The sequence below is a fragment of the Rhyacophila brunnea genome, unplaced genomic scaffold (genome assembly GCF_057557595.1).
Source record: "Rhyacophila brunnea isolate RB1 unplaced genomic scaffold, BYU_Rbru_1.0 scaffold_9, whole genome shotgun sequence".
NCBI classification, from domain to species: Eukaryota; Metazoa; Arthropoda; class Insecta; order Trichoptera; family Rhyacophilidae; genus Rhyacophila; species Rhyacophila brunnea.
In genome coordinates this window covers 36083097-36099751 of record NW_028233361.1, presented here as the reverse complement: position 1 = coordinate 36099751, position 16655 = coordinate 36083097, and the positions used below count along the sequence as shown (strand labels likewise).

The 16655-nt window shown below is 33.8% G+C and overlaps 1 protein-coding gene across 1 annotated transcript; it reads right to left on the bottom strand.

Annotated features, from left to right (window-relative positions):
• Window positions 1-1052: 1052 nt before the first annotated feature.
• On the bottom strand, window positions 1053-6639 carry CIAPIN1 (cytokine induced apoptosis inhibitor 1). The gene is made up of 5 exons (XM_085959589.1): window positions 6408-6639; window positions 6087-6316; window positions 4016-4172; window positions 2287-2393; window positions 1053-1279 (listed from the first exon to the last, which is right to left on the bottom strand). Exons 1-5 carry the CDS (start codon window positions 6550-6552, stop codon window positions 1172-1174), a joined length of 747 nt encoding a protein of 248 aa, XP_085815715.1. The 5' UTR covers window positions 6553-6639; the 3' UTR covers window positions 1053-1171.
• Window positions 6640-16655: the final 10016 nt, after the last annotated feature.

The following is a 16655-nucleotide window of genomic DNA, read 5'->3' as shown; positions in this document are numbered from 1 at the left end:
CGACCAACTTAAAGATCATGCATGAAAAATGTTCGTTATTTTTGGATCAATCTATATATGTGAACAAACATTTTCGATCATGAACCTCAATAAAAATTCTTTACGATTAAATATCTCCGATGCCCATTTACAAGTAGTTTTGAAAATATCAACTACAAAATTAACACCTGAATTTAAAAAAATGTACAACAGTTTCATTGTTCTCATTATTTTTTTTGTAATGCTTATTTTTCGTGATAATAAGTAGTGTATATCTAAACATGGTATTTTACTTGCGGCCCGCCGCTCATTTTGAATTCTTGAATTTGGCCCTCCATCCAAAAAGTTTTCCCCCCCCCTGCTCTAAGCGCTATGTCGAGACCTATTTTCGCTTCTGTTTTACACATATTTCATCTCTATAAAAATGTCAACATCTTCTATTGGGGTCTGCCAAAGAATAAGATAAAATCCATGTTGAAAATCTGCATAATCAAAGTTCTACTGTATAGATATGAATGCGGAGCAGAGGTGAAAAGGTTTTAGTGGGAATTGTTTATTGCCCGAGGACCTTTCTTTTCACTTATTGTAATATAATGATAGTTGTCTTATGTGCTGTAAGCATTAAAGAAGTTATAACAGTGGACATGTTAACAGAATAGGTGTAGAGACATGAAACCCAACTTGCAATAATCACCCACATTGCTATCGGTGACAGATGGTCTAACATCATGGAAGTGCAAGCCGAAAGGATCTTTCTTTTTAAAAAGGTTTCGGTGCACTCCCAATAGGTGTGAGTTAATTTTTCAACAAGGTATGTAATTTTATGTGTTTATGGCACCTACGTCTTAGTAGAATATGACAAATGTCGAAATTGCCATAATGATTTATGTTGCACTGTCAGTAGTGTTCATTTTTTAACCACATTCAACTGCATTGCCCCTTTGATTCTTCACATGTTGCATCCACTATAAAATATATTCAGAATATGTACCCTGAATTTTGTTGTGATGTGTTACAACACAGCGCATGTGTAATATACATAAGTGGTGATTGTAAAAAATAAAACAATAATATCTTATCAAACAATAAAAATGTTTATTTAAAAATCAGTTAGAAAACTTTGAATAATAATATGTAGCCGTACTTAGTAATATGAATAGTGAGTGAGGGAATGTTGCTAATAACTACATGATTATATATCAGGCTTCAAGTCTGCCAAGAGAACCTTTTCGCCGGGTTTGAATGCCGGCATGCCCAGGTAAGGACAGCTGGCACAGCGGAATGCGTCCCCTAAGTAACACTGAAAAAAAAAGAAAAACAATAAAATATCAATTTCCGTTTCCCAATAGATTCACTTATCACAGTAAAAATTGTAAAATCATTAAATTAAGATGTTCAAAAGTTAGCCGGGGTCACAGGGAATGGTTACACCAGATAATTAAGATTATAGGTAACGTCATGTTGCCACTAATCACAGAGTAACCGTAGAACACTGCATAATATACATTACAATGATGAATCATACAATATTGTCACCATTCTTTTGCCAGATGGAGCTTTCTGTGGTTCCCAATTGCTGAAACAATTCCACACTGGTGAAATTGCCATTTTTGTATAAATACTATGGTGGTATCATGTAACGTGAATGGGTTTGTATGAAAATTAGGGGACCCAGAGGTCTTTTGCATCATTTCCATATCATCGGTGTTTTGTAATAAGGGCGAATTAACCAAAATGCTATTTTAAAGGAGGAGGGTTTTTAACTTTTGACATTTATTTGTTTATTACCTGTAGATGATTATAAATATCTAACAAGTTTATAATAAAGCTTAGAAAGAATACTGTCATTATAATAGGTATTATTATATAATATTTTAAAAGGCCTAATATGTCACATTTGCTTTTTATTTCGTAATTTTAATTAATTTAATTTTAGTCAATCATCGTTTTTAAGTACTTTCCTGTGGAGATACAAATTCGCCGTTTTTACACAACAAAGCTAGTGGGGTACATATTGTATTTTCATTAAAATCTCGATTTCGCCAAAATGGTTGATTCGCTCTTTTTACAAAACACCGACGATATGTAGGCTCCATCTTTATAGAAGAAGGTGTCCTTCCCGGGTGTGTTAATTACATTTTTTTGTTGCACAACTGTTTGTTGGTTTATTGATATAATTTTATTTTTACAATTGGTGTAAAATAAGTGACATTCTTCTTACTAGCACACAAATAATATAATACCTAGTATTGATTTACCAGATAGGATAAGCATTGCGAGGAATATAAATAAGATAAAAATTCTTACACTTCCACATGATGATTTGGCTTCTTGTTTAACTTCGCCTTTTAATTCTTCAGCGAGGCCACAGCTGCAGTCGGCGCAAGCCTTACGCTGTCCAGTTGTTCCGCAAACTAAAATCAAACATATTGAGCTCTGTGAAAAAAAACTTTGAAGAGGTGGTTTCCATGCTAAATTGCTACTTGTCTGTATTTTAATTGCACTAAAGTGGACTACTTTGGGTGTTCCCACATGCAAGTACTTAACAGTCGTGTGGATATTTTTGTAATGTCAGTACTGTGCGCCTACAATATATTCACATCTACGTCATGGCACTGTATGCGATTACAGTATTACGCTATGCACTTTTTGCATGCTAACGGTATTGCAACGGTTTTAGTCCCAGAAACTACTGCCATGACGTGTATGTCTCGATATACAAGCCACAGTCTAGGTATATGATTTGGTTTAGATGGGAGAAATGGGAAAAAAAACCTTTCATCGCAGAACGGCATATTGTGACAAGACAGTGTGCACAAAATAGTTTCATTTCTATATGTTTTTATTCAATGTATATAGTGATTCTAATTTTGTAAGATTTTTTACAGCTGTCTTGATTGTTGTTGAATTGAATCTTTAAAATAAATAACACATTTATCAATTTTTAAATTTATAATACTTTCTACACTTTATGATTAAGTATGCCATGACCGGTTTGTTTTCATAACATTTCAATCGGTGACAGAAAGGTTAAAACTAGGGAATCCAATCCCGGGATCCCGAAACCCGGGATCCCGAGCTATTTTCGATACCTATGAATCCCGGGATTGATAAACATAATCCCGGGATTTCGGGATTGATTTTTTTATCAATTTTTATGGAAAATATAACAGAAAAAATACTTTTAATACAAAATAACTACATTAGAAATAAACTGAGTTTGAATGAAGTTTGATGTGTAGGTTGCCGATTCATTTTATTTTTTCACATTGATTATTAAAAATGAGAAAGATTGGTAAAAAAACAATGCTTCGCACTTTTAACAAAGTAATTCCACCATGATATCATACGTTTTACTGCAGTTTCATATTTGGCTGACTAATTAGATTTATGAAGCGGAAAGGCCATAAGTACGCCATGATTATTTGCTTTACTATTTTAAATCTCGCTGATCTATTCATTATGTCTTTACTATCAGAAATAGCAATCTCATATTAAATTCACATTATTATTTATATTACAATATTATTTACTCCATTAAACTTGTGTATTTCCAAGATTTAACGTATACAATATTAACAATAAATGTCTTAAATAGTATTAATTATACTAGATTTATTTTTGACCGATTTTATCAATGTTATTTGTAAATATAAAAATTTTATATTAACAATGGAAAAAAATCCGGGATTGTCAAATTGTAATCCCGAAATCCCGGGATCAGAATTTTGGCTCGGGATTGGATTCCCTAGTTAAAACCATCTTGCTTTATCAAAAAATTAGGAAACGTTAGATAAAAATTATATTGTTTCTTTTAATTTATTATGGCTTTCCACAAAGAAATAGCGACAAAACATGTTAGCGATTAACATGGTAACGTAATTAGTAAACCATCTGATGTGTTTGAATCCCCACTTAGTCCAACAATGTGTCAAAAGATTTTTCTTATAGGTATGTTAGTTTCTTTACGTCTGAGGCTTTTTCAATGTTCGTCTTAAATAAAAAAGTTAAAAAATATATATTTTGACTCCATTACCTCTAAGAGAAGCTGGATCCGGTTTCTTCAAATCGTCTTCATCCAGGAGTTGATCAGAGTCGATGACATCACTGTCATCCCCGTTTACTTTCCATGCTGTTTCCACATCACTGTCCAATTTCCATACTTTCTTGCCTAGCTTCATCGACGATCCAACCTGGATAGACCAAGAAATACATCATACAGAAGTTTTTTCTTTGTAAAGTTTGCAACCAATTAGAGTTCAGGTTAGAATCCAGTGGCTAGAAAAATTTACATGTATTTTTTGAATATTAATCAAATTGCTTTAATTCTCTTAACCTGTTCTCCTACAGATATCCACGTCGGTGGTGTACCACATTAGTTTCTGTTTAAATATTGTTTTGTGTCAAGTTACACAATTTCACTGAAAGAATGCAACAAAATTTAAAAAAAATATATTATTATGGTTTTTTATTATTATTATTATGTATGGCAATCGCTACCTACACGGGAGAATAAAGAGTAAAAAATACATAGTCGATATCACTAAATTCCAGTACCTACCTACCAACGTAGCATTTCGTATTAAAATCAACTGGTATGTGAATTTTATTATTAATGAACCATTAAGTGAGTTGCTCGTTCCTTGATAAAATACCGACACTCCTTGAAACAAGTGGCGACAAGAACATGTAACTGAAATACGATCCCGAAAACGATAAAAGTAATTAAAACTCTCGGACTCGAGTGATTATTTTTATGATGGCTGTCCTCATTTTAACGTGTCGCCATTTGTTTATCTCAATGTGGACGGTTTTGGCAACTCCAACATTTGTCAACTTGTGCAACAAACGATTAATGTAATTTATGGTCCAATAAAATATGATAATTATCGTCAAATTTTATGAGGTTGAGAACAAAAGTTGCAGATGTAGTTCCAACTTACACTTTGTGGACATTTTGTCCCCTAGTGCAGTGCTCCGCAACCTTTTCACCACACACAAAAGGTCTTCCCAAAATTCCGCGGCACGCGACCACGTACGTACGCACGGCGACACGTAAAACAATTTATACACCAAAACATGGATCAAAGGCCAGAATCTTCGGCGCCCCCCCTACCTATCGCTAAGGTTAAAGATAGTGTGATACTTTAAAATAGCTAATATTTTCAAATGATGTTCGAAGTAAAATAAATCGTATTGATTCTATGTTTAGTGATTTTTTGTATTTAATAATTCATCCACTTGAACTACGGTTAGTTGTCGGGTGAACAATAATTATTTGTCGAGTATTGACACAATAATAATAAATTGTATTCCACAATCGTATGTGTTAAAAGACTTTTTTTTACAATTAGAGCAAATTTGTAATTTGTGTTTATCTCACTTATCTGCTTTACCTGCCACGCCACCCCCCCTGAGCTTGGGCCCCCAGGGCAGCAAAATTACATTACATACCTACTTATTTGATAAATAATTAAATAAACATAACACACGACGAAAAACCAAATGTACATTATTATTCCCATGTATTGGTATTATCAATAAATAGCTTGTTTCAATGATCGTACAAGTTTTTAGCCTTACTTAGTTAGTTTGGTAGCCTTGTCAGAAATATGAGGATATTCTTTATTAACCGAAATCCAGAAAATACCATTAGAGGTTCTATAGAATTTTTGGCATTGGTTGCAAAAGGGTTTCGAATCCAGTCGTATTGATTGTATGAAAGTAATGATGAAATTTCTTTTGAAGCAAAGTTAAATGTTTTTGAGACGGATCCAAAATTAATTGCTTGTTATCATTGGTGGTCTGGTAGGTCCTTTGGTACATTTGTAGAGATCCTTGTCTTAAATCTTTCTAATTTATCAGATCATGTCAATATATTTTCATTCTGACCTTGCATTGTTTTATTAAGTTCATGCAGGTGCTCAAATATATTTATAACCAGCCATGTACGCAAATTTGGCTATTAAGTAAGTATTGTATAATATACAAAATTATTTGTGTTTTTTTTTGGAAGCAATGCTCCGCGGCACACCTAGCATCGTCTCGCTGCACATCGGTTGCGGAGCACGGCTAGTGAATACTTGACTTAATGCATATTTACTAACCTCATAATTTGGTTTTTTGCAAACAATATTGTCACCATCCTGCTCGACGTCAATAAAGCCATTCAATTTGAGAGACGCGATCGCATTCGGCGATTTATCGAATATAACAATTCGACCTCCAGGTTTTGCGACTTTCAAAATGTTTTTCAAATAACTTTCACTGTGAACAATCGACTGCGGAGGAATCAAATTTGATAAAACCACGTCGAATGTGGAGCTTGAAGGAGTACCTATAACGCCAAACAAAAATAAGTTACAATATTTTTATTCATAAACATTCGATATTCAATTTGTAAACAACATGCCGAAATGATCACGTACTAATCGAAAATCTTTCAGAATTTTCTAGAGAAATCTTATCATCGCCGACGATCAACTTAATTTTGTTGACAAAATTTTCAATATCATCTCCTTTCGATTCGCTCCAAATAGCCAGGACTTTGTTTCCTTTCTCGAGTTTATTCATTTTCAGTCTTCTAGTTCAATGTCTGAAAATACAGAAAATAAAGTTTCACAAAAGTCAACAGTCTGACAGATCACTTTTTTTATTACTGACTGACTTCAGATGAATGACGAATGACTCGATAACCATAGACTAATATACCTACATGACCCAATGTGCTATACACTTCATATCATACAATATTTTTAATTACATTTTTAGAAATACATAATTATATTGAAAAACATCGGATATTATGTTCTAGTTAATTGTTTAAAATTTCTCCAATTTCTTTAAAAAATTCGTAAAAAGCGAATTATTAAATTTGTAATAGGTAGTTATTTGCAAAGAAATTCGATTATTTTTTGATCGACATAATAATTAATTTATCTAATATGCAAACATTAAAAAAATGATATTATGCAACGATCAAACTGTATTCTTTATTTTTTATGTTATTAATATTGTGGATTACCACAAAAAACTATAAAGCTTATCAGGATCGTAGCTGATAATGCGAGTTTATGAATATACAAAACATCTATGGAATATACCTACTCTCTATGGAATATACGAAATCTGGATCACCATGGATGTGATGTACTTATTTCAAATCGAATAGGCTTAATTAAAATTTGCCTATCACTTAAAATGATTCAAGAAAACTATTTTGCTTTCATAAGCGGTATATGTGCAGCCGGAGGGAGTTTTTTTGGTAAATTATTTGGAAATACCAGTTTGTCGGTAAGTTCAATTTTTGACATTATTTGACAGCTGGTTAACCATAGATACTCAAAAGTGCAGCTTGCTTGTTGTATTTGTATGCAGTATTACCTATATGTAATTTATTAGGTATTCCAAATATTAATTTTGTAAAATATAATAAAAGTATTAATTGCTGTGCAATGTAAAATTTATTTAGTACTTATGCAATACAACGACACAATAATAATATGTTATTTCCGCGGTCTGGTCATTATTTGACAGATAAAATCAATTCGAAACTTAATGCTCCTGATCCATGGCGATCGACTTCTAATTCTTATAAGAATTTTTGGTTTTTTTATTTCTTCAATAAAAATATTCATAGGTAGGTAGGCTAAATATCTGCAAAAACAAAATAATTTTTATAGTACCTAATGCTCAAATTACACTGGCAGATTGCGTCTGGCCCGATTGTCCGCCACGATTGCCAAAATCTATGATCTATGGTTTTTCGGATCGTGAGCAAATTGAAACAAATTCTATTTCCGTTTGTCACGATCCATTCATTAGCAAGCGAAGCTTGTGTTTGATATTTCGATTATATAATTTTCATATGAGAAAATGAGGATCCACATAAATAAAAGTATTTCCAAAACATGATAAAATTCTAAGAGTATTTTTATGGATATAGTACTTTCCATATACCTATCAGAAGATTTCAATCGTGTCAATGTAACGTCATTTTGCAATTCATCAATTGTAATTCGAAATTCCCCACATCCATCGGAAAAATCATTGCGATGAAAACTGCAAATTTTATGAACGTAATTAAAATCAGTAAATTTCTTGTTAAATAATCCAATATTTCTTCTAATTATTATAGTGATATAACCTTTGTAATCATAGTGTTCCTTGTACAGAACAAGACTGGAAAACAGAATAAAACGTATTTTTAAAATCAGTTGTTAAAATATTGGAACACGTGTTGTGGATTAACAAATTTAAAATACGGAAATCATCAATATTTTCAAAATTCACACTCGTAATTATTGTGATCGACCAAATTTTGCTTCGAGATCGATCAGTTGGGAACCCTTGATTAGGGCAATACCAATGTTAATAAAAATCTTCATAGCAAAACACAATGGCAACTAGACTAGTCCATCATGTAGTTTCCGTTTTGAGGAAAAGGTTGTCGATCTCTACTCTACACTCTATGTAATGATTGTAGAGTTTAAGTCAAAATTATTATAGTCGAGTTTAAATTTAAATATTTTCTGCAAAAATAAACAAAAATAATCACCATGTCGTTTTCTATTTGAATATTTATTGTACATATGTTAAACATTGTCAAATGTAATAATTTATTAATAGCATGTGTATTTATATTTTAGGAGAACCCTTTGATAGGATGTTCTTTTTTTGTCGCAATGTTAATAATGAATGGAATGATGTGGACATTTTTCGCTAAATCACTAAGCACGTCAAAAACTTCAGTGGGCCCTACAGTGGCATCTGCAGCAACTAATTATTTACTATCGGTGAGTAATGAAAAAAAATTATGATTCATCATAAAAATTTAATTTCTTTATTGGTTAATTTCAAAGAGGTTTTAACTATTGCACTGCAAAAATCGTGCAGAACTCACTTACAGTTTTGACTTACCTGTACTATAGCCATATAAAACCTTATTAGCAGCACGCCGCTTCATACCAATGGGTCGAGACTTCATGCAGGCCGATCATTGAACTGTCACGATTGCTTTACGAATTGAGCTAAAATGATATCCTACATTGTGATCAATGGTTCAGTTACCTTTTAATTATCTTTGAACACATTAATGATAATATTGTATTTGCAGGGATTCCTAGGAGTTTTCATCTTTGGAGAAACTACTTCCTTGCTCTCATGGTCTGGCACTTTTTTGGTATTATTGGGACTTATTTTGATATCAAGAGGAAACCAGAAACAGCATGAAAAATGATTTAGTGTAATATATAAGATTAGATAGGTAACCATTACATACATTAGTTATATTGGTGGTGTGTCACCGGCCAAGAAATTTTCTAGTCAATCGGCCTAAAATTAAGTTATACAATATAGAACATACATAATTTGAAAACATTTCATGCATATATCCACTAGAAAAAATCTTTTTTAGAACAAAGTACAACACCAGACGGTTGTCAGTGTGTTTTTCCAATTAAGCTACGGGCATCCTACTTAATTAGGAAAATTTTAATTAGTAGTTTTTACATGAAATGCTTATTAAATTTTGTTACAAGATGAGATGTTTCTAATATGTATGTTCATTATAATATAGAATGTTACATTCTCAAATCTTGTGTCTTATTCGTTGAATAGGACAATATACATAAACTCAATGGAAATTGGTATTTTTTTCAAAACAAAGTATTGAAACTGAATGAATTAAGTATATTATTAATACTTTGGACGCTGAAGACGCACATGCGCGTAATGAACAGGCGGCCGATCGATGTAATTAATGTGCATTTTAAAGGTGCTAATTAAAAAATCATTATATAGTCAGCAGCGAATGAGTTAAATACTGAGAGACTCAGAGGATGTTAAAATGTAATAAACTCAGCAAGACTATGAATTATTGCATAATATATCAGTCGACAGTTGGAAAAAAGGCAGACAAATCAAATTTTTTCCGATATACCAATATTTTTCCCGGTTCCCATATGCATATGGCATATAACTACAGTGAAAACAAAACAATGATTCGGTTGGTTGATGGTGTGCGTGCGGATGTTTACCCCTACTAGTGTTACTAATTACCTGGCAGCCGATGTACTCGTAGCGCTGACAACGGTATACATATTCGTACACATACAATCCACAAACCGAATCATTGTTTTGTTTTTACTGTACCTACCTATGTTATATTGAATAATTATGTTACGTAACAACATATGTTCTTAAACAGATAAGTTCATTCTTAATATTAAACTATTGTTATCAGAACTTGAAATGGAAAAGTTAACGAACCGGAGCGGTCGACAATTTTCTGAAGATATTACATATTAACATACTCGTGGTTATCAAATTTTATAAAAATAAGTATGTTATATGACCTATCTAGATCAGACGGTTAAATTATTTTATCTACGAGATCGAGCGATAATTTTACCGATTTCACGAACCAGAACGGCGCTCCGGTGGACTTTGGTTGATTTCGAACCCCGATTATTATGAAAGTATCAACAACAAAGACTGAAGTTAATTTAATACAATATGCATGTAGCTATTTTATAGCACATCTGACCCAATGTTTGATCCAAACTGATGCTACATTATTTTCCATAATAATTACATTATGAAAAAATAACAATAGATCATGGACTGTTATATTAACCTATGAATCTTGGAACATTTTTAACGTTAACAATTTTTGAGATAATAAAAATATCAAACGATACATACAAACATAATTTAAAAAATCTTTTTGGAAGACCTTTTTCTTCTTCTTCTTCTTTTCTTCTTTGGCCATATCCGCCCCTTAGCTGGAGCATATGGACACCACGCGGCGCCTCCAAGAATCCCTGTCGCTCGCCAGTCTTCTTGCTTCGTTCCAGGTCAAACCAGCATCCCGTAGCTCCGCCGTATACACTCTGTAGATTGTATTTAGCGGCCTTCCAGGACGCCGGAATCCAGTCGGCTTGAAGAACAGGCAAGCCAGGTTAAAGTTCTCTTCTGGCATCCGCAGCATGTGGTCGAGCCAGGTGCAACGTCGCCTCTTCACTTTCAGCGTGATGAGAGGCTGCTTGGTGCGTTCTCTTATCTCCTCGTTGCTCCTAAAGTCATACCACCGCAAACCCAGTATTCGTCGCAAACATCTGTTTTCGAAGCTCAGTATACGGTTGTTCTGAGCCTTCGTAAGGTGCCATGATTCGCTACCGTAAAGCAGCACTGTCAGAATGCAAACGTTGAATAGGCGGCATTTGGTTTTGACCGAGTACAATCGTGAGTCCCAGACATTTCGCATCGAGTTGAATGTTGCTCCAGCCATTCCCATTCGGATAGCGAGCTCTTTCTGCAAAATGCCATCTCCCGTGATGTGTACCCCCAGGTACTTGAAGCTGTCAACGCTCTCGATGTTTTGTCCATCGCTAATCAGAGGGAAATCTGGATCAAATTTATCAATCATCTTTAACAAAACACCTACACAGCAGACCCTTTTTAGGAGTGGTAAAAAAAGTTGTCGACTTCGATTTTTTTGATCAGTTTTTTTGTTGTCTTGGGTTCTGAAACAAAAACTATTAAGAAACCCTGATTATATGATAACCCTTTTTATTGATTTAGTTGATTGTCTAGCTAAATAAAATTATTGTTAATTTTGTGAAAATATATTTTTTTTACTATCATTATTGTTTTATTTTTGTCCATTAATTTGTTCACACTGTTTTTTGTCGATGTTCAAAATTAAAATTGGATATACTGTTATAAAATAGACTCAGAGAAGATTGAAATTCATCTGTGGTAGGCAATATTCATGGATGTTACAGGAACTAGTCTCAGTAACAAATGTACTATAATAATAATTAGAAATTTGTTCACACTGTTTTTTGTCGATGTTCAAAATTAAAATTGGATATACTGTTATAAAATAGGCTCAGAGAAGATTTAAATTCATCTGTGGTAGGCAATATTCACGGATGTTACAGGAACTAGTCTCAGTAACAAATGTACTATAATAATAATTAGAAATTTGTTCATACTGTTTTTTGTCGATGTTCAAAATTAAAATTGGATATACTGTTATAAAATAGGCTCAGAGAAGATTGAAATTCATCTGTGGTAGGCAATATTCACGGATGTTACAGGAACTAGTCTCAGTAACAAATGTACTATAATAATAATTAGAAGTGGAACGAAACTTAAAAGGAAGCTCTCGACTTTTGTGGGGATTTTTGTAAAAATATTGGAGAGTTATATATAGTTATATATAGATAGGAAAAATGCTATCCTATACTATACATACATATTAGGTATAATAATTGAGCGTAGTTATGCACAAAGCAGCCAAGCCACAATTTTGAAAAAAATGAGTTATTGTGATTTCCATAATCTCACACGTTTGTTTTACGTTCTGCACAAATCAGCCAAGCTGCTGTCATACAAACATCTCATATAAATGCGTTTTAAAGATTTTGCAAATCGCAGAATATGACATTTTCGATTTGCATAAAGCAACCAAGCTGCTGTCATACAAAAATGTCATATAAATGCGTTCTAAAAATATGCAATATTCGTTCTGCAAAAAGCAGCCAAATGATAATAATTTGTACTTGCGTACATTTTTAAAATCGTGACTGTAAGGTATGTTTTTCTACATTCAATTAATAAACATTATTTTCTCAATTACATTATATGTTTTTCATTTTATTATATATAATATAATATACAGATTTTTCATATAAAAAATAGTGCCAGGCAGCTAAATATTGATGTATAATTTACAAGTTTTTCGACTTATTTTCAGAATTTTGAAATTCCCATAATAATTAAGTAACTTAGAAGGCTATTTTTAAAGAAAATAATCAAAAATAAAGACTTTTCTTACAAAAATAAGAGATGGCTGCATTCTGCAGAATGCACATTCTAAAAAAAACCATTTTACTCAAAACACCTGGACTGCTAAAACACCAAAATTTCATAGATTATATGCTTTTATCTCTTCAAAAGTTATACAAAATCATATATATATATATAATATCTATCATTCAAAAAGTATACACAGTATACAGAGGCTTTGCTGATTTAAAGAAACACAATTTACATAAAAGTGCTTCTATCTCTGTTTGAGGTTTGTGTGGCTCGGCTGCTTTGTGCATAACTACGCTCAATTGCAAATTACCAATCATTAACATCACGCAATTAACTTATTAATGTGTTTACATTCAGATTGGTGACTGTACTAGTGTACAAAAAATGGGACTATACCTAAATCGCAGTTCTCGGTTTCCAATGAATACGTCAAAATATTTATCAGAATCACTACCGCCTTGCTCTACAAAGATATTTCCAGGGTTTTTGCAAGGCGGTTGCATAGGCCCATGCCGAATTATAATTAGCAATACCCAATACGGGTAGACGAGTTGTTTTTAATAAGTCATTTTTCTCAGCCGGCACAAATTCCTCTTGACTTGGCACCAAATAGAGTAGTTTGCGTGCCAAAGTCCTTACAAACTTCGATGAAGGCATCTAGAAAACAAAATTAGCTCATCAAGCAGTGGCATAGCTAGAGTAAGAGTAAATATGCAAAACGTTGTGGCCAACAATTTCAGACCGATATTTGTTTATTTTATAATATTACTAGCTGACCCGGCGAATTTCATACCGCCTCAGAATCAAGAAATCTTGTGTTAACTTATTAGTTGAATGAAATTCAGTTTTTTATTAAGTTAAAATGAATACTCAAAATGAATCAAGTTCAATAAATGTGCAAAAATCAAATCAAAATGAAAAGTATTTTAATTTCATTGAAATGAATGTAATTCACGTGGCAGCAAGGCATTTGCTTTATTGAAGCGAATCGAAATGATTCGCGTAGCATTGTTGCACTACTTTCTGTTAAACTATTTGCTGGATGGGTCGCACTCGGGTCGATTCCCTTCATTGAAGCACCTTGTGATATTTGACATTTTTCGTTTTGTTGTCAGAAGTTTTGAGTGAGAACGAACAAAGCAGATGGGCTGCCGACACGTGAACATGCTACGTACAATTGACCGTGAGAGAAACAATCATTTTCTAGATTCAGGCCACAAACACTCAAGGATTGTGATTTGTTGATCGTCATGGCGAATGCACGACAAATCGGAAATTGAATTCGTTTAAACTCGAATGGCATATCGATTGGGATCATCGGAATTCTCGGAATGAGAACTTCCTCACCTTTGAACATTTCTTTGATTATCGTCGCGTGAATCACATTGCCCATGAGTTTTCTCACCACCAAACGCGTTCCGTTACATAGTTTTGGTTGGTTCAGATTTCAAAGCATGATGACTACCGAGCCAACCTTCAGTTGTTAATTGTGCGGTGGCAAGCCAGGCAGATCCAAAAATTCAGTTGGATAGTTGGTTGCTTCGTCTCCGTTTGTTACACAGTCGATAGATTTTAAGGAATGCAGTGGACCAACGATTTCATTTTGAATTGTGAAGTTTAAGTGATCCACATCTTTGTTCTTTGCCGCAAGACTGCTCGTTTACTCAACCAATTGTAATTTTTGTGGTTAGCAATGATGTTCGGGAACACTTTGTTGATGAGTTCGTCCTTAGTTGAGACGAAATTGCAAAAATTCAGCGGAAACCAAATCAATCCGTTCGATTCATCGACAGGAACACGGCCGTTACCGATAGTCAGCAATTGCTTGGACAAATCTTCGGCAGATGGATCGTTTAGCAATGCAACTCGCATGTTTGTCGTCAGCTGAAGTTTCATCACATAGCGCCACAGAGTCGATGATTTGAGGCAAGCATTTATTTCATCGGCAGCGGTCGATCTTGGGGGTTTGGGTCGAAATCCCGAAGGCCGGAATCCCGAAGGCCGAAATCCCGAATGCTGAAATCCCGAATGGCCGAAATCCCGAAAGCATAAATCCCTAAAGCCGAAATCCCGAAGGCCAAAATCCCGAATTCCGAAATCCCGAACGCTGAAATCCCGAATGGCCGGAATCCCGAAGGCCGAAATCCCGAAAAATACAAACAGCAATAATTGCGCAATCTTAACACTTATCTTGAATTGCGCAATTTTTACAAGAGAGACAAAAAACATTTTTTGTAGAACAAATGGGTTGATTAGCGATTAACATACTGACATGACCCGGCTCACGGCTAGCTCAATAATGCTACCGGGCCGTCACTGAGGAGACTAGTGATGAACTAGGAGAGGTGGATCTCCTTTGTAGTATCACAACTTTTGAATTCCCGAATAAAACTCTCAGCTGGTGTGGTGCCGAATTTATCCAGGTTCTAGAGTTCACGGTCCACAATAAAGTTAACTGTCATTGTTCCCGTAATTAAATCTCATTAAAGTATCAGCAAACTATTTATTTGTTCACTATAGGATCTCTGTGAAATCTTTCACGAGTTCCCAAAAAGTCACACCTAATTCAGAGAATGTATACGCCGATATTCTTTGGATATTTTTGATTCATGAAATATTTTCCCATAAGAAAGAAAATATGAATTATTCTTTGGTCACACAGTATTAGGTTTATAAAAGAATAGAATTATTTTATTGTTGTTTATAAAGTTTATTTATGTTCACAGTGTATTTACAAATATTTATTTGTGTTTACAGACTTGTTTACAAAAGGTTTGCTTAATGTTTACAAATTTATTTACTAAAATTTGTTTTTATGTTTATGAATTTGTTTACTAAAATCTATTTTATGATTATGTTTACTTAATAAAGTTTCAAAAATTTATTTTATAATCCCGAAAAGATTTGTAAAATTTATTATTACAGACTGAGTTTATTAATTTGTTTTTATAAAACAAATCCGATCGCGTAATTTATCCCGATTACGTCACCTCGTAGGATGAGTAATGAAAAATAAAATTACTCCGCGTGTACGTCACTACCGGCAGATACGTGCTATTCGCGCTGCGTTTTAGCGGCCGACGTCACTACCGACAGATACGTGTTATTCGCGCTACGTTTTGCCCGTCGAAGGGGACTTACTGGTACGTATGAATCGCGAATGTACTGAGAACCATGTCTCACAAGCTTGCAGTGAGGACTGCTGCTTGTTGAAGATCGCTGGTGAAGAGTGTAGAAACTAATGATTTTACGGGAAAAGTGGTCGCCTTTTATACCCTTCGGATAGAGGTTTAACAGGAAACAGTCCGTAAGGGATAGCAGATGTATATCTTTCTCTCACGGGATGAATTTACGTATATCTCCCGTTCCTGGCAACTTTCTAATAGAGATATCTTCTAATTTAGTCGGGTTAAATTTACTCTACTTTATTTTCGCAAAATTAAGACTTAATAGGGGTGTTTTAAGCACCCTCTAGAACATGTCCCTTAAATGCGCAGTTGGGATGACGTAAGCAAAATAGTTGATTTTATATGATTTTTCGTGTTTAAACGAAGGGGAAAGTTTCTAGCTTTCCAACGAGGTATCGGAATAGGTATTCGGGTACTAAATAAGGGAATGGCCGTCTTTAAATTTAAAATGTCAAAATGAAAGGTTGACACCCACGTACTAGTCCTTTCCACCACTCTTGGCCTTTTTAGGCCAATAGAATTTTACTAAGCTTTAATAAAACTGTTTGAAGCCGCAGAAATTTTCTCATTCGATATCTACCTTTTGGGGCGAATATTATTACGAGAAAATACTATAATATTATACTTAACATTTCAACTTAAATATATAAATGCTTAATC

Coding starts and splice junctions, on each gene's coding strand:
- CIAPIN1 (XM_085959589.1), bottom strand. CDS start 6,552: ATGAATAAACTCGAGAAAGGAAACAAAGTCCTGGCTATTTGGAGCGAA. Junction 6,317..6,407: donor TTCTGAAAGATTTTCGATTA/GTACGTGATCAT, acceptor TTGGCGTTATAG/GTACTCCTTCAAGCTCCACA. Junction 1,280..2,286: donor CCAAATCATCATGTGGAAGT/GTAAGAATTTTT, acceptor TTTTTTTTTCAG/TGTTACTTAGGGGACGCATT.